We start from the raw sequence: 13,243 nt of genomic DNA, 5'->3' as shown, positions 1-13,243 counted from the left end.
ATTGTATGTGCAGGGCTCCCTTGTGAAAGAGTCCCTGTTCGAATTAAGAAAAGAAAAAGTGCTGTGGTGGGGGAGAAACTAACTTTTTGGCCCAACATTACCATAATGCATTGAGTATTGAGAAAAGCAGAGTGCCAAGCAGCCCTGTGTCCCTTTCCCCTGAGGTGTACACATGTACACTTCTCCCCACAAATGTAAAAGCGTTTGATTTGTGTAGGCATGGGCTAGAGCAGGGTTTCCCAAACTCGGTCCTAGGGACCCCAAAGGGGTACACGTTTTGTGTTTTTGCCAGGGACAAGGGGGACATGTCCTCCCTACATTCTGAAATTGCATTTTTGTCCCCCCCAGTTTTATCATTGGAATGTGATACAAAACAGGCAATGGTGTGCTTTAGGACCATGCGGATGCCTCCGAGCAGTCTGTTTGGAGTGTTTATCTGACTGGATTAAAAAACAAAAACAATTTATTCCCCCCCACTTCTAAAACCAATGTTGCGTCCCTGTTTTTTGCCGTAGCACTACACAGATGATTCAAATAATCTCCTAATCATCAAGCTTTGATCATTTAAATCAGCTGTGTAGTGTTAGGGCAAAACAAGTAAATGAGCACCCCTTGTGGTTCGAGGATCGAGTTTGGGAAACGCTGGGCTAGAAGGAGTTTCCAGTCTATTTCATAAATCAGTAATTTCCTCGATAAATCCATGATGGGAAGTGAACAAGTGTACAATTCTGCAGATGTTTGGGAGTGGGGGTGCTTAGAATTTTTTGCCCACGCTACAAATGGCTATATCGTTCTTCTAATACAGGACTAGTAAAGGAAATTAATATTGGTTTTTTTATTCCGATTTTTCAGGGGGTGAAGCAGCACCCCTACTTCCCGTAGCTATGCAATTCAGGAGAAAGGACATATTATTGGGACACAGGCCTGGTCCGAACCAAATGCTAAACACTCGACAGAAAGTGGAGGTTAAAGGGTCAAAGCATGATGAGACTTCCTTCTACTTCATATATAGTAGTAACAGGACAGATCCAGTGACATTGTGAGGTTAGCATGCACATCAATGAACGTTAACAATCACTGTAATTTAAAGGATAAAGCACATAAAGCAAGTAAACAGTCATTAACCTGTATTTTATCACTCTGGCCTAAAGTATCCCTGTGTCATTAGGTAACGTAACCTATGATATATTTCGGAGAAACCACTCACTCACCCCCATTACGGTCTGTCTAGCAACGACCATTAGCACAAGCCACCTGTAGAAGATAAGACATTAAAGGTAGGGCCCGTGTTTGCACCAGTTGGTTTCAGAAGTAAAGAAAAGCAGACCTGGGTTCAAAACCATTTGATATCTTTTAGCGTTTGCTCTTGTCTACTTGGAGTGCCAAATGGGCAGGGTTTTCACCTTTTTGACTATTCTATAGGTTCCATTGTACCACGCAGGCTCAATCAAGCCCAGATAGAGTATTACAAATTATCTGTATTTGAATCCAGGTTTGAATAAAAGCACCCAAAAAGCTAGACCCTTTCATCTGCAATCCACACATGATGTCCTATTCAGGAAATGTCTTAACAGCTGCAAGCTAACTTTCTTAATCAAAATGCAAGACAAGATCTACCACTCATGTTTTTTTTAAACATGATTTAAAAAAATTGTAAGCCTATGCAATATTACCCATTAAAAACTGTTCTGTCGTAATGAGGTTTGTGCAGTAGGCTATAGGCCCAATACATTATCACTGCATATTGGCTACACTTGAATTGCCCTACCAATGTTGTTCTTTTAAAACCATTTTGAAATTACATTTAAACATTTTAGGTGTATGATCAGACTGGTAATAGATAATTTGTTGAATTACTTTTGAAGCACGGCTGAGTGAGCATAATCATTTGCTTATTTTTTTTACTGGACTGAACCCTTAAAAAATGAATTTGTTGCAGCAAACTTCCACAACTTTGTGGTAAATTTGCTGAAAACTAAATAGTGTGGCACCAAATGTTGACAGAAGCTTGCAAATGTTTCCCACTAGTGGTGAATCTGCGACAAATCTTTGGCAACAAAAATATTTATTGCCACTAGTGGTAAACAGTTCGCCAAAGGTTTTTTTCTGGCAGACAATTCTCTCAAGATTCAATTTGAATCTGTGGCAAACCTTGGCAACAAGTTCCAAGACCAGTAACCATTGATGACCAATCAGGACAATTAGAAACATCTATTGAAAAATGGACACCAAGATATCTAGCTAGCTACCTAACAAAGTTGGCCGGTTAGTGTCTAACGTAATAATTCAACTTCCTAATAAATGTTAACATGTTATTAGCTAAATGATGCCCAGATAGTAATGTCATGTTGTATGGGATAGAGTGAAATGAATTTTGTTGATACCAGTTTCAATCTGTCAGCGCCACTGACTGGCTAGCGCTCAGCTAGCTAACGTTAGCTATTATATTTTTGTACAATTAATGTAATAGGTAGATAGCTAATGATTTGCGTACACACTTACACTACCGGTCAAAAGTTTTAGAACACCTACTCATTCAAGGGTTTTTCTTAATTTAAAAAATATATATTTTCTAAATTGTAGAATTAGAGTGAAGACATCAAAATTATTAAATAACACATGAAATCACGTAGCTACCAAAAAAGTGTTAAACAAATCAAAATATGTTTCATATGTGAGATTCTTCACACTCTTGGCATTCTCGCAACCAAATTCATGGAGTAGTCACCAGCAATGCATTTAAATTATCTGGTGTACCTTCTTAGAAGTTAATTGTGTCAGTTGTGTTGTGACAAAGCAGGGGGGTATACAGAAGATAGCCCTATTTGGTTAAAGACCAAGTTCATATTATGGCAAGAACAGCTCAAATAGGCAAGGAGAAACAACAGTCCATTACATTACTTCAATCAGTAAAATGTCAAGAACTTCTAAAGTTTCTTCAAGTGCAGTCGCAAAACCCATCAAGCGCTATGATGAAACTGGCTCTCATGAGGACCGCCACAGAAATGGAAGACCCAGAGGTACCTCTGCTGCAGAGGATAAGTTCATTAGAGTTACTAGCCTCAGAAATTGCAGCCCATTGATGCAGAAATTGATGGCCTTTGTGAATGCTTCACAGAGTTCAAGTAACAGACGCATCTCAACATCAACTGTTCAGGGGAGACTGCATGAATCAGACCTTCATGGTCAAATTGCTGCAAATAAACCACTACTAAAGGACACCAATAATAAGAAGAGACTTGCTTGGGCCAAGAAACAGGAGCAATTGACATTAGACCGCTGGAAATGCGTCCTTTGGTCTGGAGTCCAAATTGGAGATTTTTGGTTCCAACCGTCTTGTCTTTGTTAGACGTGGTGTGGATGAACGGATGATCTCCGCATGAGTATTTCCCACCGTAAAGCATGGAGGAGGAGGTGTTATGCTGTGGGGGTCTGTGATTTATTTAGAATTCAAGGCATACTTAACCAGCATGGATACCACAGCATTCTACAGAAATACACCATCCCATCTGGTTTGGGCTTAGTGGGACTTTGTTTTCAACAGTGCAATGACCCAACAAATCAAATCAAATCAAATTTTATTTGTCACATACACATGGTTAGCAGATGTTAGTGCGAGTGTAGCGAAATGCTTGTGCTTCTAGTTCCGACAATGCAGTAATAACCAACAAGTAATCTAGCTAACAATTCCAAAACTACTACCTTATAGACACAAGTGTAAGGGGATAAAGAATATGTACATAAAGATATATGAATGAGTGATGGTACAGAGCGGCATAGGCAAGATACAGTAGATGGTATTTAGTGCAGTATATACATATGAGATGAGTATGTAAACAAAGTGGCATAGTTAAAGTGGCTAGTGATACATGTATTACATAAGGATGAAGTAGATGATATAGAGTACAGTATATACATATACATATGAGATTAATAATGTAGGGTATGTAAACATTATATTAGGTAGCATTGTTTAAAGTGGCTAGTGATATATTTTACATCATTTCCCATCAATTCCCATTATTAAAGTGGCTGGAGTTGAGTCAGTGTGTTGGCAGCAGCCACTCAATGTTAGTGGTGGCTGTTTAACAGTCTGATGGCCTTGAGATAGAAGCTGTTTTTCAGTCTCTCGGTCCCAGCTTTGATGCACCTGTGCTGACCTCGCCTTCTGGATGATAGCGGGGTGAACAGGCAGTGGCTCGGGTGGTTGTTGTCCTTGATGATCTTTATGGCCTTCCTGTGACATCGGGTGGTGTAGGTGTCCTGGAGGGCAGGTAGTTTGCCCCCGGTGATGCGTTGTGCAGACCTCACTACCCTCTGGAGAGCCTTACGGTTGTGGGCGGAGCAGTTGCCGTACCAGGCGGTGATACAGCCTGACAGGATGCTCTCGATTGTGCATCTGTAGAAGTTTGTGAGTGCTTTTGGTGACAAGCCAAACATTGGAGATGAATAGGGGTAGAAACAAAATTAGGATGTTTCCTACACCTAGCCCTCCAATAGACCCAGGGGAGCTTCCTCTATATTGCTATACCTGTCTGACTCCTTCAGATCTGCAAACACATAAAAGTGGAAGGTGCTAGTTGGGGGAAGGGGCAGAGGAGGATGGTGAGGGGAAGACAGCTCCTAATAATGGCTGGAACTGAGTGAATGGAATGGAAACCATGTGTTTGATAATACCATTCAATTGATTATGTTCCAGCCATTATTATGAGCCTGTCCTCCGATTTAAAGTGCCACCAGCCACCATGCTGGGAAGGGACTATGGGTTCTTTTGGCCAAGGATGAGGAAAATGAGATTTGGAGAAGATGAAAGCTGGAGAAGATGAGAATGGAAGGAGATGAGAGAAAATGAGACAATGGGATCATCATAAGATGTGAGTTGGTAATCTGACCAGAGAGATTTTGGCCCAGGTGGTGCAGCAGATAGAGACCATCATCTCTGCCACGTAGGGCGTGTCCTGCCTCCAGACATGCCCATGACCTCTGCCTTGCCTCTGATTGGTGTAACACCAACAATGCGACTCTGCCTCTCGACCTCTCCTGTGATATAAACAAACAATGATAAGAGACAAAATACTCTCAGATAGGAAGGCAGATAGAGTAAATTGATGCACAGTAAAAGTGTTGGGGTCAATTCCATTTAAATGTTGTCAATTCAGAAACCAAATAGATATTCATTCCTGAACTGAAAAATCATCCGTTTGTTAAACGGATTCAGATGTATCTCCTTAACAGGTGCAATTAAAACTGCATTAATTCATTTTTTAAAATAAATATCAATAAATTACTGAGTAGAGAGAGTGGATGAATGGATGTATAGATGAATTCAGACACACACACAGAACATTGTCATAACACGTTTTTTCGACCTGATGAACTGTGAACAAGTTGGACTTTGCGGATCAGTTCTCATTCCACAACAAGCTTGTTTATTGACAGGCAGCCTGAGATAAACCCTTTATCACTACAATGTTTGAATATTTTCAAACATCAAAATGAAAGCCAGGTCATTAGATCACATGTTGAAGATTTCCCCCCAAAAACTTTTTGTGCCCCATTTTTTTCTAGGCTAAACCCCAAAACCTACAAACAATTATGATATGATGATGACAATGATGATGATGATGATATTGATGATCATCATCATTATGACCTCTTATTATTATTGCTGTTATACAGTAACTTCAGTAACTTGATCTATTCTGCATGTATACAACATTTGGCGAGCTCTCAATGGTGCACCACTGTAACTGTATTCACGATAAATCTAAGTGTGCTTGTGTAAAGTATTGCGGGGACATTTATGCAGATTTTGTGATACATGCATACTGAATTACGTTGACAAAATAGGCCCCCAAGCCTTCCTCTGCGAATAGGCTAGTAGTCCAGATAAAATTAAAACTATAATAAATGAATTACCGAATCAAACATGTGTGTAGCCTAAATTACTCAAGTAAAAAAATTATTTGAAAGGCATGGTCTGAGTATGTTTCGGAAATATTCAAATTGGGTCAAATGTGTCTCGGCAATAATCCTGCGAATTCAATTAAACTACAATATAACTGAGCGCGTCGTGAAGTTATGGCAGAGACAACGAATGAAACCGTAGCAAATGCCACCCATTAAATGTATATTAGGCCTAGGCACTATTGAGCAAATCTCACGCCATCATATCCTAGCTAGGGTGACAGAATCGTCCAAATCCAGTTTAATTGTAGGCAATAGGTGTTGCTATGCAATAAAACATGCTTACCCCAGTCTTAATCACTGTGTCAGACCCCGTTGAGGAAACGTCGTGCAAGTTCAAGTCCCACCAGTACTTTCGCTTGCACTTGTTCCTTAAATCGAAAAACATATTGTGGAAGAAAATAAAACAACAAACAGTTGAACCAACAAGTCTAAAACGTAACAGAAAAACTTAAAGCTCAACAACTGCTAGTAAGAATAGAGGCTATCACTTCGCCCCCGCACCTCATACCGTAACGAACTTAAAGAGCGCAACTACATTTGACAATACATTTAACAGGTTTATTTTTATATTATCAAATTTATTAATATAGCTACCTTAGAAAAACGTATATAATACTATATAAAACATATCACTATTTATCATTATTCATTAAAAACTAAACATAAACTTCAAAGCGTAGTCACAAAGTATTACGGTATTTAAGCCCGCAAGTAAACCTGTACACCGCTCATTCTTACACTTGACAGTACTCACTTTCACAACATAGACAATATTTTTTTCGACGCTTGTATGTCCCACTCGTTGTTATTATATTTCAGTGGTTCTACTTTTTAGCCTATGACTTGGGTGTATTAATTAGCCTTAACATACTTAGCTGTCGCAGGTGTGAATGGGGCTCAAAGGGTAAAGGCACTGTCTTGAGGGAGGTTATCTTTGCCACGCGCAGGATCTTCGGATAGTGAGTTACTCCACCAACTATCAAAGTGCAGAAACCTGTCGCAGTGATAGCGAGCAGTAGGCTATTTCTTCTTATTTCTAAAAGCGAGTTATTCAGGGGGGCTGCTGCATCGATTTTACAGTTACAAAGATAACCAACTGAAACGGGGCTTACGCCAACGGTGTATGGAACTGCTGTAGGTAATGAAATGACATACTTTCTCACTTTTTCCCCACTGCTCCTGAGCGTCCTGTTGCTACTGCTCAGCGGCATCATCACACCTGCATACACAGATGATGTAAGTATGAAAATACCACGCTGAATTAGGCTATAAGGGCACAGTTTAGAGTAAAGTCTGCTGCATATCGTGCATGCATGTGTTATAACTAATTTGTATGGGAAATATTGTTCAACCATTGTTTGTTGCGTACATGAATCTGAGTTGCTGATATAGCTGAGTTGACGTGTCATTCAAGCCGAAATTACTTCAAATGATATGTCACCTGAATAGCCACCAATAGACGTATTATTGTTAGCCTAACTCATACAGGTAGTCTAGGTTTACTTTAGTGTAGCAGGAGCGTTATGTTGAGCTAAGATGGGTATAAAATGCATTGATGTCAGAGTTCAATTATGTTGATGTCATTTATTGCCTCTACAGGTCTAGGGCTCATGACGGGTGTATTGCAAAGCTTTAGGTTACTCGTAAAGATTGCATTTAGTTGTAGAGTGATGGCAATTTTAATATGGTAGAATGGAAATGGTTAAAAAGATTCAGTCAGCTCCAACAGAGGCGCTATTGCGTGCGTGCGCACACACACGTACACACATACACACACAGATAGCTCATTAAGCTGTTTGTTAATTAATTCATTTTTCATAATCTTCATCATCATTATCCCATCTATAAGCACAGTCTGGAATCTGGGTATGGTAATTTCAATTATTGATATTCTCATGAGCAGCGCACACCTGTATTACTCTACACTTCCTACAAAAAGAATGCTCAATATGGGGCATTGAACAGTCTGCCTTGTGCAGACTGCCAGGTGGAAACAGAATCTATGGAAAATATTTTCTGGTACTGTCCATCAGTTGCTTGCTTTTGGAGTCAGGTCCAGGAATGATTGTTCAGGATTCAAACTGTATTGTTAGGGGATCTGAAAAAACACGATCAGTCAATGGGAAATGTCATTATACTCTTGGGTAAAGTATTTATTTTTAGGGCAATATCAGTAAAATCTTTACAAATAGGGATTTTTAGGACCCTCGTAAGACATCACAGTAAAATGGAGGGATGTAATTGCAAAAGGAAATGACAAATTGGCATTACACTGGGAAAGATGGGTTAATCTGTGGACATTGGAGGGTTGGAGTTAAGAATGAATGGTGGATTGGCTGCTGTGGGTGAAAATCCAGAAAATGAAGGAAGAAGAAATTAGTAATATATGTATAAATATACAGTGCATTCGGAAAGTATTCAGATTGCTTTTTCACATTTTGTTACGTTAGTCTTATTCTAAAATAGATTACATTGTTTTTTCCCTCCTCATCAATCTACACACAATACCCCATGATGACAAAGCGTTAACAGGTTTTTAGACATTTTTGCACATTTACATAAATATTCAGACCCTTTATTCATTACTTTGTTGAAGCACCTTTGGAAGCGATTAGAGCCTTGAGTCTTCTTGGGTATGACGCTACAAGCTTGGCACACCTGTATTTGGGGAGTTTCTCCCAATCTTCTCTGCAGATCCTCTCAAGCTGTGTCAGGTTGGATGGGGAGCGTCGCTGCGCAGCTATTTTCTGGTCTCTCCAGAGATATTCGTCAGGTTCATGTCGGGCTCTGGCTGGGCCACTCAAGGAGATTCAGAGACTTGTCCCGAAGACACTCCTGATTTGTCTTGGCTGTGTGCTTAGGGTCGTTGTCCTGTTGGAAGGTGAACGTTCACCCAAGTATGAGGTCCTGAGCACTCTGGAGCAGGTTTTCATCAAGGATCTTTCTGTATTTTGCTCCATTCATATTTCCCTCGATCCTGACTAGTCTTCCAGTCTCTGCCACTGAAAAACATTCCCACAGCCTGATGCTGCCACCACCATGCTTCACCGTAGTGATGGTGCCAGTCTTCCTCCAGACGTGACACTTGGCATTCAGGCCAAAGAGTTCAATCTTGGTTTCATCAGACCAGATAATCTGGTTTCTCACGGTCAGAGTCCATTAGGTGCCTTTTGGCAAACTCCAAGCTGGCTGTCATGCCTATTACTGAGGAGTGGCTTCCATTTGGCCCTCTACCTTAAAGGTGTGATTGGTGGAGTGCTGCAGAGATTGTTGTCCTTCTGGAAGGTTCTCCCATCTCCACAGAGGAACTCTGGAGCACTGTCAGAGTGACCATTGGGTTTTTGGTCACCTCCCTGACCAAGACCCTTCTCCCTTCTCCGATTGCTCAGTTTGGCCGGGCGGCCAGCTATAGGGAGAGTCTTGGTGGTTCCAAACTTCTTCCATTTAAAAATGATGGAGGCCACTGTGTTCTTGGGGACCTTCAATCCTGGGAAATCTTTTGGTAACATTCCCCAGATCTGTGCCTCGACACAATCTTGTGTCGGAGCTCTATGGATAATTCCTTTGACCACATGGTTTGGTTTTTGCTCTGACATGCACTGTCAACTGTGAGACCTTATGCAGACAGGTGTGTGCCTTTCCAAATCATGTCCAATCAATTGAATTTACCACAGGTGGATTCCAATCAAGTTGTAGAAACATCTCGAAGATGATCAATGGAAGCAGGATGTACCTGACCTCAATTTCGAGTCTCATAGCCAAGGGTCTGAATACTTATGTAATAAGATATTTCTTAAATTTGCAAAAAAATCTAAAAACATGTTTTTACTTTGTCATTATGGGGTATTGTGTGTAGATTCATGAGGAAAATAATTAGAATAAGGCTTTAACGTAACAACATTTGGAAAAAGTGAAAGGGTCTGAATTCTTCCCGAATGCACTGTATCTGCAATTTTGAAGCTGATCTTCCCTCCCTGAAAAATGAATAAACATTCCAATAAAGACCCAATTTGGTTTTCAGCTAATTTTATCATGACAAAATACTGTTAATGTTGTTAAATACCCAATATTATTTAATAACTATTAGTAGAGGGACAAACCATAACGGTTATAAGAATGTTTGGTGAAAATGTTCCAATAACATTTGTTTTGCACATTTAATGTGTTTTTGTCCCAAAATATACAAATAAAAACAGAAATGTGGGCCTGATACATTCTTCTTTGCAGAGGCAACCATGCAACAGATTCTTAGTTTGATCCTATCAGTAGTTTTTGTGAGCCCAAGAATGCTTTGAACGTTTCATTTAATGCTGAGAAGACCAAGCATAAATGCCTTTTGATTGTCAATGGTTCCATTCTTCCAGACATTATGACTCATCTATAGCTGAAATTAGTAGGTGGCTCAGTAGGATGGCGATTGCAATACCAAGTCCCACGGCTTTGGCCGGGGTAGGCCGTCATTGTAAATAAGAATTTGTTTTTAACTTGCCTAGTTAAATAAAGGTAAAATATATTTTTTTAAATGGGTTTAATTCCTGTTGGGGCGACCGGTATGAAGGATGTATGCATGCATATGTGACAATTTCAACATATTGGCTTTGTTTTTGTAAATTTAAAACAGTCTTTTGCTGGAGAACTGTACTGGGCATCTCTAACTTATTATGGATGTTGGTACTAATGTTTGAATAGTTTTTATTGTTGATCAAGTCCATTGGTTTGGGAAATTGCTTCAGGCAAGGCTTGGTGGAAGGTTAAGGGATGGTTTCCCGGACACAGATTAAATGTAGTCCTGGATTTAAGACAAGCTCAACGGAGAAGGCATATTTGTGACTGGCCTGGAGCGAATGTTATGGATGTTATGGAGGCAGCAGGTATAAAGTAGAATGCTCAAATTAGAGTATGTGTTAATGTTGTCCTCAGTGTGTGTGTGTGTACATGTGTGCGTGTGTATGGTGAGAAGAGGGCCAGGCTGGTGTAAGGGCGGCTTGTGTTCACAGTGTAAGAGTGTGGTAAGTTTGCAGTGAGAACAATTCCCCTTGTCGTGTGTATTTGTTTTACAGCGGCTGTTATCTGCAGTAGACATCTGATGGGGCACAGGCTCAGTCTTGTCACCGTGAATCTCAGATCACTCTGCATTTAGACAGTCAGTGTGCTGCGTGCTCCACAGCCTCACCTCTTGGGCATCATAGATTCCACATCACCTGTACTAGTCATGACTACACAGGTTCAGTATTGAGACTCTGGACTAGGAACTCATTACTGCCCCAGATACAATGTTCATTCCCTCTGTAGGACTAGTGCTCATCCACTGGGGAAGAGACCTATGAGCACCACTTACTTGTACTAAGATTAGCTGCAGTCTTGAAAACTACTGTAGTTTATACACTGAACAAAAATATAAACACAACATATAAAGTGTTGGTCTCACGTTTCATGAGCTGAAATATAAGATCCCAGAAATGTTCCATATGCACAAAAAGCATATTTCTCTCAAATTTTGTGCAGAAATGTGTTTACCTCCCTGTTAGTGAGCATTTCTCTTTTGCTAAAATAATCCATGCATCTGATGGGTGTGGCATATCAAGAAGCTGACTAAACAGCATGATCATTACACAGGTGCGCCTTGTGCTGGGGACAACCCATGTGAAGTTTTGTCACACAACACAAAGCCACACATGTTTTGAGTAAGCGTGCAATTGGCATGCTGACAGTAGTAATGTCCACCAGACGCCGACGTCATTATAGAGAATTTGGTAGTTTGACCAACTGGCCTCACAACCGCAGGCCATGAGTATGGCGTTGTGTGGGTGAGTGGTTTGCTGATGTCAACGTTGTGAACAGAGTACCCCATGGTGGTGGTGGGGTTCTGGTATGGTCAGGTAGAAGCTACGGACAACAAACAAAATGGCATTTTATTGATGGCAATTTGAATGCACAGAGACACAGTGACTAGATCCTGAGGCCCATTGTCATACCATTCATCCACTGCCATCACCTCATGTTTCAGCATAATAATGCACGGCCCCATGACGCAAGGATATATACACAATTCCTGGAAGCTGAAAATGATCCAGTTCTTCCATGGCCTCCATACTCACCAGACATGTCACCCATTGAGCATGTGTGGGATGCTCAGGATCGACGTGTACCGCAGTGTGTTCAAGTTCCCATCAATATCCAGCAACTTCGCACAGCCAAATTCCACAGGCCACAATAAACAGCCTGATCAACTCTATGCAAAGGAGATGTGTCGCGCTGCATGAGACACATGGTGGTCATGCCAGATACTGACTGGTTTTCTGATCCACACCCCTAACTTTTTTTAAGGCACAGTATCTGTGACCAACAAATGCATATCTGTATCATGTGAAATCCATAGATTAGGGCCTAATGAATTTATTTCAATTGATTGATTTCCTTATATGAAATGTAACTCAGTAAAATCTTTCAAATTGTTGCATGTAGCATTTAATTATTTGTTCAGTATAATACAGAATAAGTTTGTATTGATCCATCTTTATATTTAAACCCCATTGTAATGGGAAACATAAATACAGCAAATATGTGTGGTGCTTTATCTTTTCAACTCATTTTGTATTGTGGCATATAGCCTCTACAAAACAGACGGCCTAAGGCATAGACTTACCGCAACAGAAGACAACTTTTGAAGTTCCAAAACATCTATGACCCTTGTTTAAGACTGCTTTCGGTAGCAGAAATGCAGGAAATATAGAAAACTATTGGAATGTGAAAGAGGAAATAGCGTTCTGCAGAAAGTTGTTCAAAATAACTATCTGCCTCTGGGCAAAAAGGTAAGATGGACAGAGAGAGGCAGAGAGACAGAATATATATAATATTTTCCAGGTGTGTGGAGTCACACAGTCTGATGTCACAGTCTAGTGACTAAGTCAATTCATATGGCCTTAACTTCTATGCTATACACTATGGACAACATTTTTGATAACACTTTATATGAAGGGGGTATACAAAGTATTCATAACACCCTTATGAAACCAGTCATGACACCTTCAAGAACGCTGCAGTATCATTCACACAACATTCACAACACATTTATTCAACATCATTCATAACATGTCTTCAAAATAAATAAATACTTATTATAGTACAATAATTGTTTTATAAGACAAATCTTGAGTGAGCCAAATGGTGCCTGGTGATGCTGACTGGGTGGGCTCAAGTTCAGGTCTCCTGCGCACTACAACAGTGTGTTAGCCTGCGGAACTAAAAGCTAGGCATTCGTATGTGGCGCTAA

General features: G+C 40.3%; 1 protein-coding gene and 1 long non-coding RNA gene across 3 annotated transcripts in view; one reads left to right on the top strand and one right to left on the bottom strand.

Moving 5' to 3' along the window:
* Positions 1-4,693: 4,693 nt before the first annotated feature.
* Positions 4,694-6,865, bottom strand: LOC112216686. The gene is made up of 3 exons (XR_002948385.2): positions 6,725-6,865; positions 6,254-6,338; positions 4,694-5,040 (listed from the first exon to the last, which is right to left on the bottom strand). It is a non-coding gene; the product is annotated as an uncharacterized LOC112216686 (long non-coding RNA).
* A 216-nt stretch (positions 6,866-7,081) lies between these two features.
* col4a3 (collagen, type IV, alpha 3) overlaps positions 7,082-13,243 on the top strand; it is a 123,484-nt gene continuing 117,322 nt past the window's right edge. For both annotated transcript variants that reach the window (XM_042300006.1, XM_024376668.2), the window contains exon 1: positions 7,082-7,206. In XM_042300006.1, the coding sequence (XP_042155940.1) occupies positions 7,117-7,206 (90 nt within the window). In that variant the 5' untranslated portion in view covers positions 7,082-7,116. The remainder of the gene's footprint in view (positions 7,207-13,243) is intronic.

This window comes from Oncorhynchus tshawytscha, linkage group LG17, assembly GCF_018296145.1.
Source record: "Oncorhynchus tshawytscha isolate Ot180627B linkage group LG17, Otsh_v2.0, whole genome shotgun sequence".
Classification (NCBI taxonomy): Eukaryota; Metazoa; Chordata; class Actinopteri; order Salmoniformes; family Salmonidae; genus Oncorhynchus; species Oncorhynchus tshawytscha.
Note: the sequence above shows the minus strand (reverse complement) of the source record. Positions and strands in the feature narration are given on the sequence as shown.